Below are 15,664 nucleotides of genomic sequence, written 5' to 3' on the forward strand. Positions count from 1 at the left end.
TAAATAAGACAACCCCTACTATTAGCTAAAAATTCTTCCTATTCTCCTTTTAGGCATAATTCAAAAGGAAACATTATTATGCAGCAAATATCAATATTTAGAAAATAACTATGAGCAAATAGATTTTGCTTAAAAAAAAAAGGAGGGGTCATATTTCAGTGCCTCATATAAATACTGGGAAAATAGGTGTTTTTCTTCCTAACAATCTTGAATACAGATTGTATTTCTGTTTCTAAATAGTATTTCCCTAGGAGGCAAAATCAGTCTGTGTGACTGTCACAAGGTACATGTTACCAGACAATAGCACTATACATTTGAAATGATGTGAAATGAGCCGGAGGTCATCCTTACATCAGCACCATAGTGGAGATTGATATGGCCCACTGACATAGATTCCTCTGTGCAAACCAACCATTTAACACTTCTCTTTGACCAACAGGCATTTAATATTTTTCCAAATACTAAAAACTAGAATCCAATGCATTCTTAATACTGTTAAATCCCAAATTATAACTCAAATGAGGAGACTATTGAAATATTTAATTAGTACATGATAATTGGTTTGCAACAAGTTAGTAAAGTAATATAATAAAAAGATGTTTCCATCAAAATATCCCAGCATTAATTGATATAGTCTTCTCCACATCTTATAAAATACATAAATCTTATAATATACATAAATATCCATGATTCTCCTTTTACTTCACAGTATTTTCACATTGACAATCATTTTAAAGCAGCCTTTTATTAAACCACATATCTATTTACATATTGGTTAATTATACACACTTCTCAAAATGTTTCTTTTTTTCAAAATGGTTTTTGTGTGATGCAGTGCAGTACCTTAATTTTCTTTTCATTCTTGGGCTTTATCAGTTTAAGGATTTATCATTCTGAGAGAAATTTCATTAACTATTTAACTCCTATCACTCTGACTTAACCTATCACCATTTTTGAATTTCCTTTCTCTTTGGTATCCAATATCATGTAAATTTATAAGGAAATCTGAGCAGTTTTTTTCTTATTTTGCTATAGGTCACTATCACTTGATGCAGCCCTCCAATGAAGGCTGTGCCATTTCCACATGTACCCTCCTCCCTGACTACTGGTTTCTCTGGATTACTGGTGAGCTCTGGCTATTCCTCTGTATTTAGCTCTCCTTTCCTATCCAGACTATAGCAGAGGACTAATTTAGATGCAATGTCAAGAATATTCACATCTTTCCTCTGAGCAATTAGTCAAAACTTTGCTGAAGAAAGTATGACAAACATAATTTTTTCAAACATACCCCAGTTATTAATTTGAAACTTTGCTTTTGAAAATTTAAGTATAAATATAAACAAAAGGAGTGAAACTTCTAAAGTGTTGTTAAATGAGTAAAGTGACTTTTAAAATACTTTTTTTTTCTTTTTAGCACAATTGCATTTGAAAAATCAAGCTGATGTGCACTAAAATGAGACATATTGAATTGTGCTAGACAATACGTTTTACTATTAATTAGTATTATGCAAATATAAAATTAAATATATTAAAAAAATAACCAAATTTGGTTTTGTTTTGTTGGGAAATTGAGCTCTCCTTTCTCTCTCTTCACATATAAACATGTATATATACATATGTAAATATGTGATTGAATATGCATTGGTGCACATAAGCATGCATGTGTGTATGTGCCAGTAGGTATTTTTAGTGTTCTCAGTATTTTTACTGTAGTGATAGCTACATGGAATTTATGGCTTCTTTTATATTGTTTTAAATGAGATCTAAATATTTCTAATATGAACAAGCTGCCTTAAAATTAATTGTATCATCTGATTTTGAAGTTGAGAGGAGGAAATATAAAAGAATAAATGCAGCAATAAATATTAAAAGGTATATCAAATATCAGATGATGATATAACTCTGAATATCCACCAAAACTCAGCTTCTTGCTACATTCATGAGTATAATTTTGTGATTTTTATCTAGAACACTTTAGATTTGGTAACACTGTGGCACATACCAGAGTTAAACACAATTGGATATTATAAATGTCTTCATTTTGCAGTTGCAATTTTAAACATTCATATAGCCAAAGAGCAGTTACTCTGTGTTATACTTACAGTTTTTGTATTAAAATATAGGTTGTAAGTTCATTTTATATAAAAATCATAAATTAATTTGAAGAATTAATAGATGCTCATTACTGAAGCAAGACAATATATAAAGATGAACTTGGAGAATTTTATTTTCTTGCGGTTCCAGAAGACAAAAAAGAGTACACAGAAAATTAAAGAAAAAACAATTTTAATAAATGAAAGGAGACAAATAAACACCTTCATAATGATGGTTGCATGTCAAAGGGGCATGGGGAGCCAAATTAAAGAGCTTCTGATATCCAAATCTAGAACAATTTGAATAAGAAAAAAAAAAGAAAACTAAAAAAAAAACTGAATTAAAGTATAACATGGAAAATAACACACAGTATAAGTATTCATGAATGCCTACTGATATAAATAAATGCTTGAATATTTAAATTAACAGAGGAAAACAAAAAGTCTCTGCTACAGAAGAATTCCAAATAATTTAACTCTCAACTGGAGTGTCAATCCCTACTCTTTAAGTGTGAGCTCTGTATAGTGACTTCTTCTAAAGAGCACAGCACGGGAAGGTATAAAAGAGCAGGCTCACAATACAGAAACCTGAAAAACATTCCTGTAGCTAGATGATCAAGGTCAACATCAATAGTAAGTCATGTTCACAGTGGTGAAAATGGAGATTTAACTTCTATGTTCTTACCAGATTTCCAAAGTTTTGTTCATAGGTTTTGGCAAGCATTAGGAAACTTTATAAATCCTTTGTAGTACTACTTATTTTTCTGTCCCTATAATTCTTGCAAATAATTTCAAATATGACCTAGTAGAAGCCAAATCTTTAGAAAAAAAACTATATTTAAACTTTATTTAAATTACTTATATTGTTAAAATAAAAAAGTCTACTACAGTATATTTCCTACATAAACTAAATGATCATGAATATTCCAAGTAGTGACTATAAATATTTTTCCTTTTTAGTTTCATTTGGTAGTTTTCTGGCATATGTCCTTCTTGGGACTTCTAGTCTATGTACACAGGAGCAAAGACATTTAGACAATGTGGGTGGTTTTCTTAGAAATTTCAATTTTTTTGTTCGTGTGAAATTCTTATCACAGTGTTTTCAGAAATAGCCTGTGGATGCTTGAAAAATTGCAGCTTAAAGCAGGATTTATAGGCATGAAAATACGAAAGAAATTGATTTCTTTTAATATACTCTCAGGGATGAACTTTTTCATTTATATTTATTGAGCTAACAGGGATGAACCTAGCTTTTCATAATCATAGGGGAGGACATGGTCCCTGAATACAGAAACTTGTTTGAGTGTGGAAAGAATTTGAAACTTACATTGAATGATATGGCATGTCTCCATTACAAATCTTCAAACATCATATATATGTTTTGTGAATATTTGATACTTTCTAGCCAGCATTTTACTTAATTGTTTTCATTTACTATATGCATGCAATTCAGTGTTTCTCTTATAATTGAGAATCACTCCTCACAAAGAGCTCTGGGAGTTTATTTTAATTTTGCTTTGCATCTTTGATGTTTCTAACCAGAGTCCAAAACTGTTTTTAAAACTCAATCTGTATTTGGCTGCTCTCAGTGGTGTGTTGAACTAAGAGAGAATGGGCAATGATTGTGACACTGATATATCCTTAAGCTATATTTAAATAAAAACTCTGTGTAATACTTGAAGCTTGCCAAATAAAACCGTCAGAAGGAGGATTTTCTATTTTGTTTTCATATACTTGAGATCTACAAACGTGTCATAAAGAATATTAAGATGAAAAATCCTATGCATTTTCTCCACTATAAACCAAAGAACAAATAAACATGAGCAGATTAGCTTTAGTTATAGCATCACTTTTGTAAGACATCAGACCAAATGATTTCTATTAAGTAACAATGACCACATTGGATACAGCTTCACTATAAGGCACATAGTAGGAGACATGCTGCAGACATGGTCTGCCTGTTGTTCTTGTTTCCTCTGCTGTCTAGTATTAATGCAGATTGTGCCAGGATAAAGGGTGGAACATCAGAAGGGACTAGAAAATATATGTAAGGGGCAGACTCCACTTCTCATCTTCTGGGAAGACAAACTAATAATGTGTTTCTGAGTTTAAAATATTTATTTGTAATAAAAATGTAAGTGTATGGAATGTGTAATCTGTTTCTTTTTTATGTGTTACTTTTTATTGATATTTTAGACTGTATTCCATTTATTGAAAAGCTTATTATAAAATAGTCTACCTTGTTACTTCAGTAGCACCATCATATATCTCATACTTCAAGTAATTACACTCAGTGATGTTTGTTCAATGAGATCTCTTTCTTTTCATTTTTATAGTTTTGTTTTAGATATACATGACATTAGAATTTATTTTGACATAATTATAAAAGCATAGAATATATTTTGTTCTAATTTAGGGTCCAGTAACTTCCCTTCCTCTCTTCTCCTCTGATCCTCTACTGATCTTTCTGTCATTTACTTATTTTTTAAATTTTTTTTTTTTGTGAATGTACAGAATGCGAAGATTCACTTTGGTATATTCATATATGTATGAAAGTTATGTCAGATTCATTCAACCGTCTTTCTTTTTCCCACCCCTCATTCCTTCTTTTCATTCCCCTTTTTCTGCTCCACTGCACTTCTGTTTTTTAACCACACTTATTGTGGATTAGCTTCTGTCGGAAGCCATTCTCACACGTGACTGGGTGACTCCCGGTTAGGGTCTGAGGCGCTCTGGCTGTGTCGGAGCTTTCCCGGCCCTCTCCTGTTGAGAGAACCTGTCCGTGTGGGGGTGTAACTGACCACTGACCCCGGAGGCCCAATCACTGACCCTGACCTTGGAGTGCGGCCCCCCCTTCAACCTTCATTGGATGGAATTATCCCCTGAATTTCTTGCTCCCCAATAAAAGGCTACTCCCTGGCGTGCTCTCTCTCTCTCTCTCCTGCTAGCCCTGAGTAATCCTTGCTGCCCTGCCGGGCGGTTAGTGGAGGGAACCAGAGAGGGGAGCCGTCTCGGACCTGGTCATAGAAAAAGGTAACTGAGTCTGTGTGTTTATTTCGATCTCACTAGCTAACTTTTATGCCAAGAACCTCATTAATGAAACCATTGCGCTGGCCGCGTGGTAGAATTGGCGCCCAACGTGGGGCATCCTAGATTAGCTAGATTGAGTGGGAGCGCGCGCTATAAAGATAAAGAAAAAAGTAAAAGATAAAGGAAGTGGTGACAATTTGGGTCACAAAAGGAAGTGGTGACAATTTGGGTCACAAAAGTACCTTAAGATATTGAAGGAAAGAGACGTTAAATTAATTAAAATAAAAAATTCAACTTCTACCTATAAGAAAATGTAACTATTTTAGACAGTATAATTAATCAGAAAGAAAAACAGATAAAGAAAGCTCAGTTATTACAATTCTTAGAGATTGTAAGTGAATATTGTCCTTGGTTTTGTGAATAAGAGTCTCCAAATTTACTTACTTGGGAGAAATTAGGAAGAAAGTTACAAAAGGTCTGTCTTTCAAATGAATTACCTGGAGGCATAGATAATATTCAGAGAACCTGGACGGCTTTGGAAGTTTGTCTTTTTAAATATATGGGCCAGAATTCGTGGCCCCCTGAGGACCTGCTAAAAGGCATTCAACGGGCCATCAAGTCTATTCAAATGAAAAATCCGCCTGAGGCTAAGTTAATTCCTTTTCCCTTAAGCCACTTAAAAACAAAGGCACTAGGGGCCAAGCCCAAAGTTAAAAATGTAAATTTAAATTTACAAAATCAGGCTACTCCGCAGGGAGATTATGGAGAGCAATATCAGAGAGGAGATACCTCCGAGGTCCTAGAGAGTCCTCCAGAGGAGGTAAAGGATCTTCCTGTAGAGGAAAATGCGGAAGAGATTCCTAGAGGGGCTCAGAGTTCTTCTCAGCCACGTGACTTAAAAGCCCAATTTCAAAATGGCGACAGCACAGAACCTTTACCAGCTAATCTATGGGGGAGAGATATTTTAACCAAAATGAGATTGTTATTAGTTACTCCTAACTCTATGAGATCAGTTGAGGAAGTTAGTCAGAGGTATTTTCCTGGAGATGATAAGGAGACCCTTCAGGAAGAGTATCTGTTTACAAACCAGTCTCCACGACAAAGATTAGTAAATGCTCCAAGCCAAAATTTTTACTAGGGGCCCTGAGTACTTCCCCGATCCCTAAGACAGCTGAAAAAATCACCTGGCTCACAGAGGAGCCTATATGGATTTCTCAGTGGCCCATCTCAGGGGAAAAGCTTAAAATAATTCATAGGTTAGTAGAGGAACAACTTCAGGCTGGTCATATAGAACCAACGCTTAGTCCTTGGAACACACCTATTTTTGTTATTAAGAAAAAGTCAGGAAATTGGAGATTGCTGCAGGATTTAAGGGCAATAAATCATGCAATTCAGCCTATGGGATCCTTACAGCCAGGACTTCCCTCTCCCACAGCCATTCCTTTAGATTATAGCTTGATGGTAATAGATTTAAAAGACTGTTTTTTCTCTATAAGGTTACATCCTGGAGATTGTGAGAGATTTGCCTTCACTGTCCCAACAATTAATTTTAAGGAACCTGTTAAAAGATATTGCTGGAAAGTACTCCCACAGGGAATGCGTAATAGTCCTACTCTGTGCCAAAAATACGTAGACCAGGCAATAGATCCCATAAGAAGTAGCTTTCCTGATGCATATATTATTCATTTTATGGATGATATATTATTGGCTCATGCTAATTCAGAGGTACTTTCAGAAATTTTTACTCAGTTAGAGACTTCGCTTACAGCAATGGGTTTATGCATAGCTCCTCAAAAAATTCAAAAAGTGTCACCTTTTCAATATCTAGGTCAGATAATTCAAGGACGTACAATCCGTCCTCAAAATCTTCAGATAAGAATTAAGGAGTTACATACCCTCAATGATTTTCAAAAGCTATTAGGAGATATTAATTGGCTGAGGCCATCCTTAAAACTAACTACTTCTGAGTTAAGTCCTTTATTTCAGATATTACAAGGAAATCCTTCTCCAACCTCTCCACGTCAGCTAACTTTAGAGGCTAAAACAGCTTTAAGGAAAGTTGAAAATGCAATTAAAAATGCACAGCTTACTAGAGTTGATCCTAAGGAAATGGTGTATTTATTAATATTTCCAACTGAACATACACCAACAGGAGCCATATGGCAAAAATTAGGAGTTATTGAGTGGATTTATTTATCCCACTCCCCTCAAAAAACATTAATTCCTTTTCATGATTCTATAGCTCAATTAGTAATTAAGGGTAGAACTAGGATTTTACAATTAATTGGATCTGAGCCTGATATCATAATTATTCCATTTTCTGTTCAACAGATTAATTGGCTTTTTCAAACTTGTAGCTCATGGCAAATAGCTTTTGCTGATTTTCCTGGCCAGATAGATAGTCACTATCCTCGTGATAAGATTATACAATTTGCATCATTAACGTCACTTATTTTTCCAAAGATTGTTCGTGCCCATCCTATAGATGAAGCTTTATCAGTGTTCACTGATGGATCAAGTTCAGGTAAAGCAGGATTCTATAGTCGCGTTCACACAGAGGTAATACAAACTTCTTATACTTCTGCCCAAAGAGCAGAGCTTCAAGCTCTAATTTGTGCCTTAACTTACTTTACAAATGAGCCTATTAATATTTATTCTGACAGCTTATATGCAGCCGGAGTTACTAAAAATATTGAAACTTCAGTTATTGGGTATACTTCATCACAAGAGTTATTTGAATTATTTCATAATTTACAAAAGGCAGTGCTAATGCGGAAATATCCATGTTTCATAGGACATATACGAGCTCATACTAATCTTCCAGGACCTTTAGCTTCAGGTAATAACAAAATTGACAGACTCGTAGCTTTTTGTCAACAGATGTCTTCATATGACTGTGCACTAGCTTCCCATTCCTTGCATCATCAAAATGCTTCTAGCTTACGTAAAAAATTTAATATTACTAGAGAACAAGCTCGTCAGATTGTAAGCCAATGCCCTAAGTGTGTTATTCACACTCCATCCCTGCCATCAGGGGTAAATCCCCGTGGATTAAAGCCAAATCAAATCTGGCAAATGGACGTAACTCATATTCCTCAATTTGGTAAGCAGTGTTATGTACATGTCATAGTGGACACTTATTCTAGATTTATTTTTGCCACAGCACGTACTAAGGAAAATTCTCAAAATGTAATTTCTCATTGCCTAGCAGCTTTTTCTGTTTTAGGATGCCCTATGCAAATTAAAACAGATAATGCTCCAGCTTATGTGAGCTCTTCTTTTCAACAATTTTGTCAAGAGTTTAAAATTAATCATAAAACAGGAATTCCTTATAACCCCCAAGGTCAAGCCATTGTAGAACGAGCTCATTTATCTATTAAACTTCAATTACAAAAATTAAAAAGGGGGGATAGGCTTATGACTCCCCAAAATAGCCTTAATCATGCTATTTTTGTTCTAAATTTTTTAAACTGTGACGCAGAAGGTCACACTGCTGCTGAGAGACAAATGTCTCCCTCAGTAACAGGCCCTTTAGGCAGAGTTTTGTGGAAAGATTTATAAACCGGTCAGTGGAAGGGCCCAGACCCGGTGCTTATATGGGGCAGAGGGCATGCTTGTATTTTCCCAGAAAATTCTTCTCGTCCTATTTGGGTGCCTGAACGTGCTATCAGACATGGAAGAGATAGAACCCAGATTGAAGCGACTGAGGATCGACCCAGAGGAGCCCCCATCCAGAAGGAGGAGATATCGGAAAAGGATGAAGAAAGACCAGATTGACCCAGCCAAAAAGCTGATTTCATGGGAAGACGTGAAGAAGCTAACAACCCAGGCTTCCCGAATACTTCGAGACCTAGGAAAAAACAGGACCCCAATGATGATGGTAACAACAGTAATTGCCCTACTGGGCTGTCAGGTAAAGGGGGATCAAGTAGACACTTACTGGACATATTTTCCCAGATCCACCCCTGGTACACCCAGCTGTGTGGACTGGAAAATCTATTCCAGTATTTACTAATGACTCATTCATGATGGGAGGATTTACAGATACTCATATTACTCCCAATCATGTGACTAGATTTAATTACTCTGGCTATAGTGCCCAATTACCCTTGTGTTGGTCCCACGATAAACATGCTGGCTGTCTGAAAGTATCATTCGAAGAAAAGACAGCGATTGGTAGACCTAGACTGACAAATAATTCTATTTATGGAGATTTAAAACCTAATACTAGATCAGTAATTAAGATGGGACTTTCCCATAATAAGCCAGTCATTTCTGCAAAACCTCCACAGATACACCACTGTCCAAATAGTTCTACAATTGAGATTGGCACCTTTCCTAAATGGATGGATTGTATAAATCCCTTTCCTGTACAACATAAGGTGTCTAAAGATAGTGGGTATATTTTAGACTGGTCTCCAAAAATTGATAAGAGGCAATTACGAAGAAATTCTGCTATGACACCTGCAGGATTTGTTAGTAATATTTTGACTTATAGTAAAGGTGGTGTTCAAAAGGATATTTGGCGTTTAATTGCTGCCTCAGAATTCTTACATTTTACAGACAGACCCTTACCAAGATTTATTGGCAAGAACTGTAAAGAGGGATCTTGCTATGGCTTACGAGCTTGTGTCCAATCTCCTTATGTTTTAATTATTGGAAATGTAAAAGTTAAATGGATAGATGACAGATATATTGTTACTTGTAATAAATGTAACCTAACCAATTGTATTACTAGGTATAATAGAGGAAAAGGAGTGCTGATACTTCATCAGCCCTCTTTCGTTTTATTACCTGCTAATATTTCAGAGCCATGGTATGCTGATGCTGGTTTACAAGTCTTACAGCAAATTCATGCCCAGCTGGCAAGACCTAAACGTGCTATTGGAGTTATAATTGTTGGTGTTTTGGCGCTAGTCTCTTTTATTGCATCAACTGTCTCTGCGTCTCTGACATTGTCTCAGAATATTCAGCATGCAAAATTTCTTAATAATTTAGCTCAAAATACTTCCAAGGCTCTGCGTAATCAAGTAAATATTGATGAAAAGATTGAAACTAAATTAAACGCCTTAGAGGCAACTGTTATTGACATAGGTAATGAACTTTCAGCCTTAAAATTTAAAGAAAGGCTTAAATGCCATGCTAATTATAAGTATATGTGTGTTACAGCTGCCAAGTACAATGCTTCTCTCTGGGATTGGGAGAAGGTTAAAAACCATTTGTTAGGTATTTGGCAAAATAGTAATAATAGCTTGGATATTCTGGAACTTCATCACCATATCCAAGACATTCAAAATAATAGAGCTGATTTTTCAGATCCTTCTTCTTTGGCTAACCAAATATTGAAGGAGTTAAATGGATTCAACCCTGGAAATATTCTCAAACACTCGGCCTGGTACATTATTGGATTATTCTCTTTGCTGCTAATTCTTTATTGCGTTGTAATTGTAGGATGGCGAGTCTTCAGAACAAGAATGCAGAAACTCCAGAGAGTGAACCGCGGCCTCATTTTTGCGAAAAGAAAGGGGGAATATGTCGGAAGCCATTCTCACACGTGACTGGGTGACTCCCGGTTAGGGTCTGAGGCGCTCTGGCTGTGTCGGAGCTTTCCCGGCCCTCTCCTGTTGAGAGAACCTGTCCGTGTGGGGGTGTAACTGACCACTGACCCCGGAGGCCCAATCACTGACCCTGACCTTGGAGTGCGGCCCCCCCTTCAACCTTCATTGGATGGAATTATCCCCTGAATTTCTTGCTCCCCAATAAAAGGCTACTCCCTGGCGTGCTCTCTCTCTCTCTCTCCTGCTAGCCCTGAGTAATCCTTGCTGCCCTGCCGGGCGGTTAGTGGAGGGAACCAGAGAGGGGAGCCGTCTCGGACCTGGTCATAGAAAAAGGTAACTGAGTCTGTGTGTTTATTTCGATCTCACTAGCTAACTTTTATGCCAAGAACCTCATTAATGAAACCATTGCGCTGGCCGCGTGGTAGAAGCTTCAACTTATAAGAAAAAAAAATTCCATCTTTTTTTGGGGGAGATGAGGATTGGCATACTTCACTTACCATGTTAGTCTCTAACATTTAACAGCAAATACCATAAAGTCATTTTTCATTATGACTAAGTAATAATTCACTGTGTATATATATACCATATTTTCTTTATCCGTTCATCTGTTCTAGGGTACCTAGGTTGGCTCTATAGTTTAGCTATTGTGAATTGTACTGCTCTATAAAAATAAAATAATATTTACATAATAATAAATTAAAAATTTGAAAATAAAGTTTTAGAAGAAAAATATTTTTAGAAATGAAATTAAGAGTGAAGTATATATAGTAAGAAACAACAATGAGAACATAGTATAATCTTTTTTTTTTCTTTTTTTAAGCCCTTTTTCATCCCCCATTACCTTCTGAGTAATGTATATTGCATGTGATCATTTACATTTCTGCAGTCTTAAAAATAAAAGTTTTCAAAATACATCGGGCACTTTCAAGAAATGTTACTAAAGCAAAATGAGAAATGCACATTCAATTATATACATTGTTAAATTGTTCCTTTCACCATTTTTTTTATTACCTTCTTTTCATTGAGAACAATGTTACTTACTGATGGTCCACACTGATGTTGAGGACCTCTGTGTATTTTTGATGATTTACTGTTTACAAATCAAGGCAATATTTAGATTTGGAGTCATGATACTATCATGCTTTTAAACAAATTACTTCATTTCAATAAACTCAGAAATCTCAGTTGAAGATTGAAATATAGATTATATACTTCACTCATTGAGAGAATTAGAGTAAGCCAAGTAAAGTATATATGAAATGCTTAAGATATTATTTGCATTTAATTGTATAACTCTTTAAGTAAAGTTGAAAGATGTAAATAAAGTCACAAGTGTAAAAACACAAACCTTTTAAAAACTTTTTTTCAAGGAGAGCTCTGTGGTGAATGCCTGTATTCCCAGTGATCATGGAGGCTAAAATAGGAAGACTGCAAATTCTAAACCAGCCTCAGCAAGACTCTGTATTAAAATAAAAAATAAACATAGTTAAGCAATTCCTGGTACAAAAAATAAAGTTTCTGTCATAATTATAATGAAACAGGATAAAAATCTATTTATTCTTCATTGAAATGACTATAATAGTTAAAAAAGCACTATAATAGCAATAATTATTGCAGTAAATACTGAATATAGTTTTCTCTTTACCTCGTGCTTCTCTCATCATTTTACATGCTAACTAGCTTTGCTTTTCTAGAAAAGCTTACAAGTTATATACATTAAAATTTGATTCTTTTTGTAAATAAAACAAACTGAGACAAGCACTTGAGTAATTTGCTGAAGATCACACAGGTGGTAGGTGAGAGCATATGTTCTTAACTATTAAGCTATGTTCTTCCACTGGAAGCCGATCATATCTAGGGATATTTTACAAAAACAGCAACACAGTAATTTAGGAAATAATTTTCCCTTTTAGAAAATGACTCCCTCACCAAAACACTATTATGTACTATGCATTTTACCTTGCCCCCAGGATTAGTTAGTTGGTGGTTAATAAACAGTTTTGCCATGGGGTGAAATGTTGAATATTTCATTCTAGCAGATAAAAATTTCTTGCTTTATGTTTCATTAATGTGCTTTCACATATCATTTTCTAAGTTCAAAAATATAACAAAGCCATGCTTTTTTGAAAATGCTAATGGTCTTTTTAATTAAAATTCAACGTCTGTCTTCAAAATTTTCTTTGAACCAGGGCAGGTTTTTTTTCATTCTTTCATGTCTCAGGAAACCATAATAATTAGTGATAAAGTTACGGTTTGAAATATGGGGTATTCCTTTCTGAAGGAAAAGTTGTATATGATTTAAAGGATGAAGCTTACATAAAATTGCCTTATTATCACTGTGTCTTTCTGCATAACAGGTGCTGAAAAACAATACAGTGCGACTTTGCTAATTATCTTCAAGACACTGAATGGCATGCTGTGCTCACCAGACTGCTGCCTGCATTTCCCAGAGCATCCAAACAATTACATGTGAAATTTGATCACACAAAATGCTTCTGAGTTAGGTGAAACACCAAACTATTGTTCTCATATGATAATTCACCATTCCTAGAGGTATTCCTCATTTGTCATTTCTCTCCTTTTAATGCTCTGCTGATCTGTCTTTTTTTGTTTTGGTTTTGTATTCCCAGCTGCTACTCAGTTCTTGGCTCTGACAGCTGGATTATGAGTGGTATTTGAGGTTAATTAAATCAGTGATGAATTTTAAATCAAGATACACCATGAGGGCCGTAGGAGGACATGAGAAAAATCAAACTTACTGATTATAGTCCAGGAGAAACTGAGCCTGATGCCCCAAAGAGAGGAATAGTGCCTGTCAGAACTATTCAAAGTGTTCTTATGGAAATAGATGTCTACCCTAACTGGACAATCCATCACTCATTTCACCACCATGAACACATGATACCAAGATCCTATAATTATCAAGGACACAGATAACATTAAAAAAATCAGATCAATCTTAGCAGGAGAAATTCTGATGAAAATATAATGGGTGGAGAGTAAAAGAAAGGAAAGAGAGACCTAAGAGTAAGTTAAAATAATGCCACAGTAATTCATGTTACATAAAATGATCAAGAAGTTGAAGTGAGGACAATTAGACCAAAAAAGTACAATATTATTCATTTGAAAGCTAAATTCAAATTTGTGGCTAAAATGACCACATCGATATACATATATCTACTGCCAAACAAAGATATGTTTATTCCACTGCTATTTCATTTTATTATTTAATTCCACATGCTTACAACTTTTAGTCCACTGATTATATATTAAAAATACATTTCATGATGGACATAGTGCCACTCACCTGTAATCCTAAAGGCTAAAACAAAGGATCGAAAGTATAAGCCCAGCCTGGGCAATTAGCAAAAGCCTATCTCAAAGTTAAAAGTGTTTGGGGACGTATTTCAGTGTTAAAGTGTCCTGGATTCAATTTCTAGTACAAACAACAACGAAAAAAAACCGAAAGGAAGGAAGGAAGGAAGGAAAGAAGGAAGGAAGGAAGGAAGGAAGGAAGGAAGGAAGGAAGGAAGGAAGGAAGGAAGGAAGGAAGGAAACCAAAAAACATCTCGGGCAGCATCTTCTGGCCAGACAGAGGAGATGTCTGTGTATGTTGAAGGACATCGGCCATTGAATTTATGACTTTGGCAAAATTTTTGAATCATGGCATGTCCAGAAGCTGATGCTCAATTCCAGTTCACTGGTATTACAGAATATTTCAATTCTTATACTTTTACAGGTGGAGTGAATTGTGCTTTGGCTACATACTAAAGCATTGCTTTGGTCATCTTAAATTTCAAGCTAAGGTCTAAAAATTCCAGTGTGAAAACAACACAAATGTGTTGTAGTTGATCAAACCAGGCCCTTGTGTAGGTAATGCAAGCACTGTGCTGCAAAGCTGTGCCTCCACACCAACAAATTTATTATATACAGTTGTAAATATTTGTTTTATGGTAATTTGCTAGTTTCACAATTTTATATCATGAATTCTGTGTTTTTCCTATACTCCCATATGGTTTATTTTCTTCTCATCCTTAAGTGAGTAAATATGTCTGAAGTTGGCACAGAGAATATGCAGGAAGCCCCAAATGCAGATCATAATCTGGTATAGCTCTCCTTCACAGCAATTTTTCTTCTGATCTTGAGAGCTTTGCCCTATGAAACTACTGACCTTAGGGAACTAAAGATTCTAGAATACAGTGGTCCATGGCCTATTTCTAACAAAGAGATAGGATTTAGATTAGTTTTCCATATAATGTGACTCCTAACTTTGAGAGAATGGTGGTATCACTGAAAACGTGGAAAATTACACCTTGAATTTTAAATAACAGATGCCTATATTTTTTTCTGCTGTGTAAAATACCACTTTCTCTAATAGACTGTGCCAATAGTTTGCTCTCAGGATCATATTGAATCATTGGAAACTCCTTTGTTAAAGGAGTGTTTGTTAAGTTAAACTGTATAAATTGGATAGATATCTTACTTTTGTAGGCCTTACAGACCCCTTTGAGATCTAATGAATTTGCATGCAATATCTGGGAGTTCTTGGAAAATCCTGAACAATTACTGAATGCCTTAAGCATAGAATTAGACATGTCAAAATTGTTTTTGCTTTGTCTATAAAATTCTAAAATGTCTGACCTCATCTGTTAAATTCCCATTCCTTAAGAGATTAAAGTCAACTCATCATATGATATCTAATTTGTACAATAAATTATGAAAATGAAAAATATATTTATTGAGTTTTGAATGTGTAATTGTGACATAGGGTCCTATGAGTGTTGGAGGTTCCTATCTCTTGCACCAAAAGAATGAAAAATACAGATGATGGAGGATGAGAATTCAGTAGCAGATTTATTAGAAGCAAGCAGGGGAAGCTCCCACAGCATCGGAGGGTTCCAAAAGAGGATAGCATAGGTGGCTTTCTGTCCAGGGGTTTTTATACTATTTTGATGAGGAACTAACTTTTCACTGAGAGTCACC

The 15,664-nt window shown here is 35.3% G+C and overlaps 1 protein-coding gene and 1 pseudogene across 3 annotated transcripts; both read left to right on the plus strand.

Annotated features, from left to right (window-relative positions):
* The first annotated feature begins 4,895 nt into the window (after window positions 1-4,895).
* Window positions 4,896-10,737, plus strand: LOC143642088 (uncharacterized). Of its 3 annotated transcripts, XM_077110183.1 has the most exons (3): window positions 4,896-5,126; window positions 8,752-9,036; window positions 10,575-10,737. In XM_077110183.1, exons 2-3 carry the CDS (start codon window positions 8,797-8,799, stop codon window positions 10,617-10,619), a joined length of 285 nt encoding a protein of 94 aa, XP_076966298.1. In that variant the 5' UTR covers window positions 4,896-5,126; window positions 8,752-8,796; the 3' UTR covers window positions 10,620-10,737. The 3 variants fall into 3 exon arrangements, with proteins under 3 accessions (XP_076966298.1, XP_076966296.1, XP_076966297.1); XM_077110181.1 differs by lacking the exon at window positions 4,896-5,126 and having other exon boundaries at window positions 8,708-9,036; XM_077110182.1 differs by lacking the exon at window positions 4,896-5,126 and having other exon boundaries at window positions 8,708-9,003.
* Window positions 10,738-14,344: 3,607 nt separating this feature from the next.
* On the plus strand, window positions 14,345-14,533 carry LOC143405730 (ATP synthase F(0) complex subunit k, mitochondrial pseudogene; annotated as a pseudogene).
* Window positions 14,534-15,664: the final 1,131 nt, after the last annotated feature.

This window comes from Callospermophilus lateralis, chromosome 8 (genome assembly GCF_048772815.1).
Source record: "Callospermophilus lateralis isolate mCalLat2 chromosome 8, mCalLat2.hap1, whole genome shotgun sequence".
In the NCBI taxonomy this organism is placed as follows: domain Eukaryota; kingdom Metazoa; phylum Chordata; class Mammalia; order Rodentia; family Sciuridae; genus Callospermophilus; species Callospermophilus lateralis.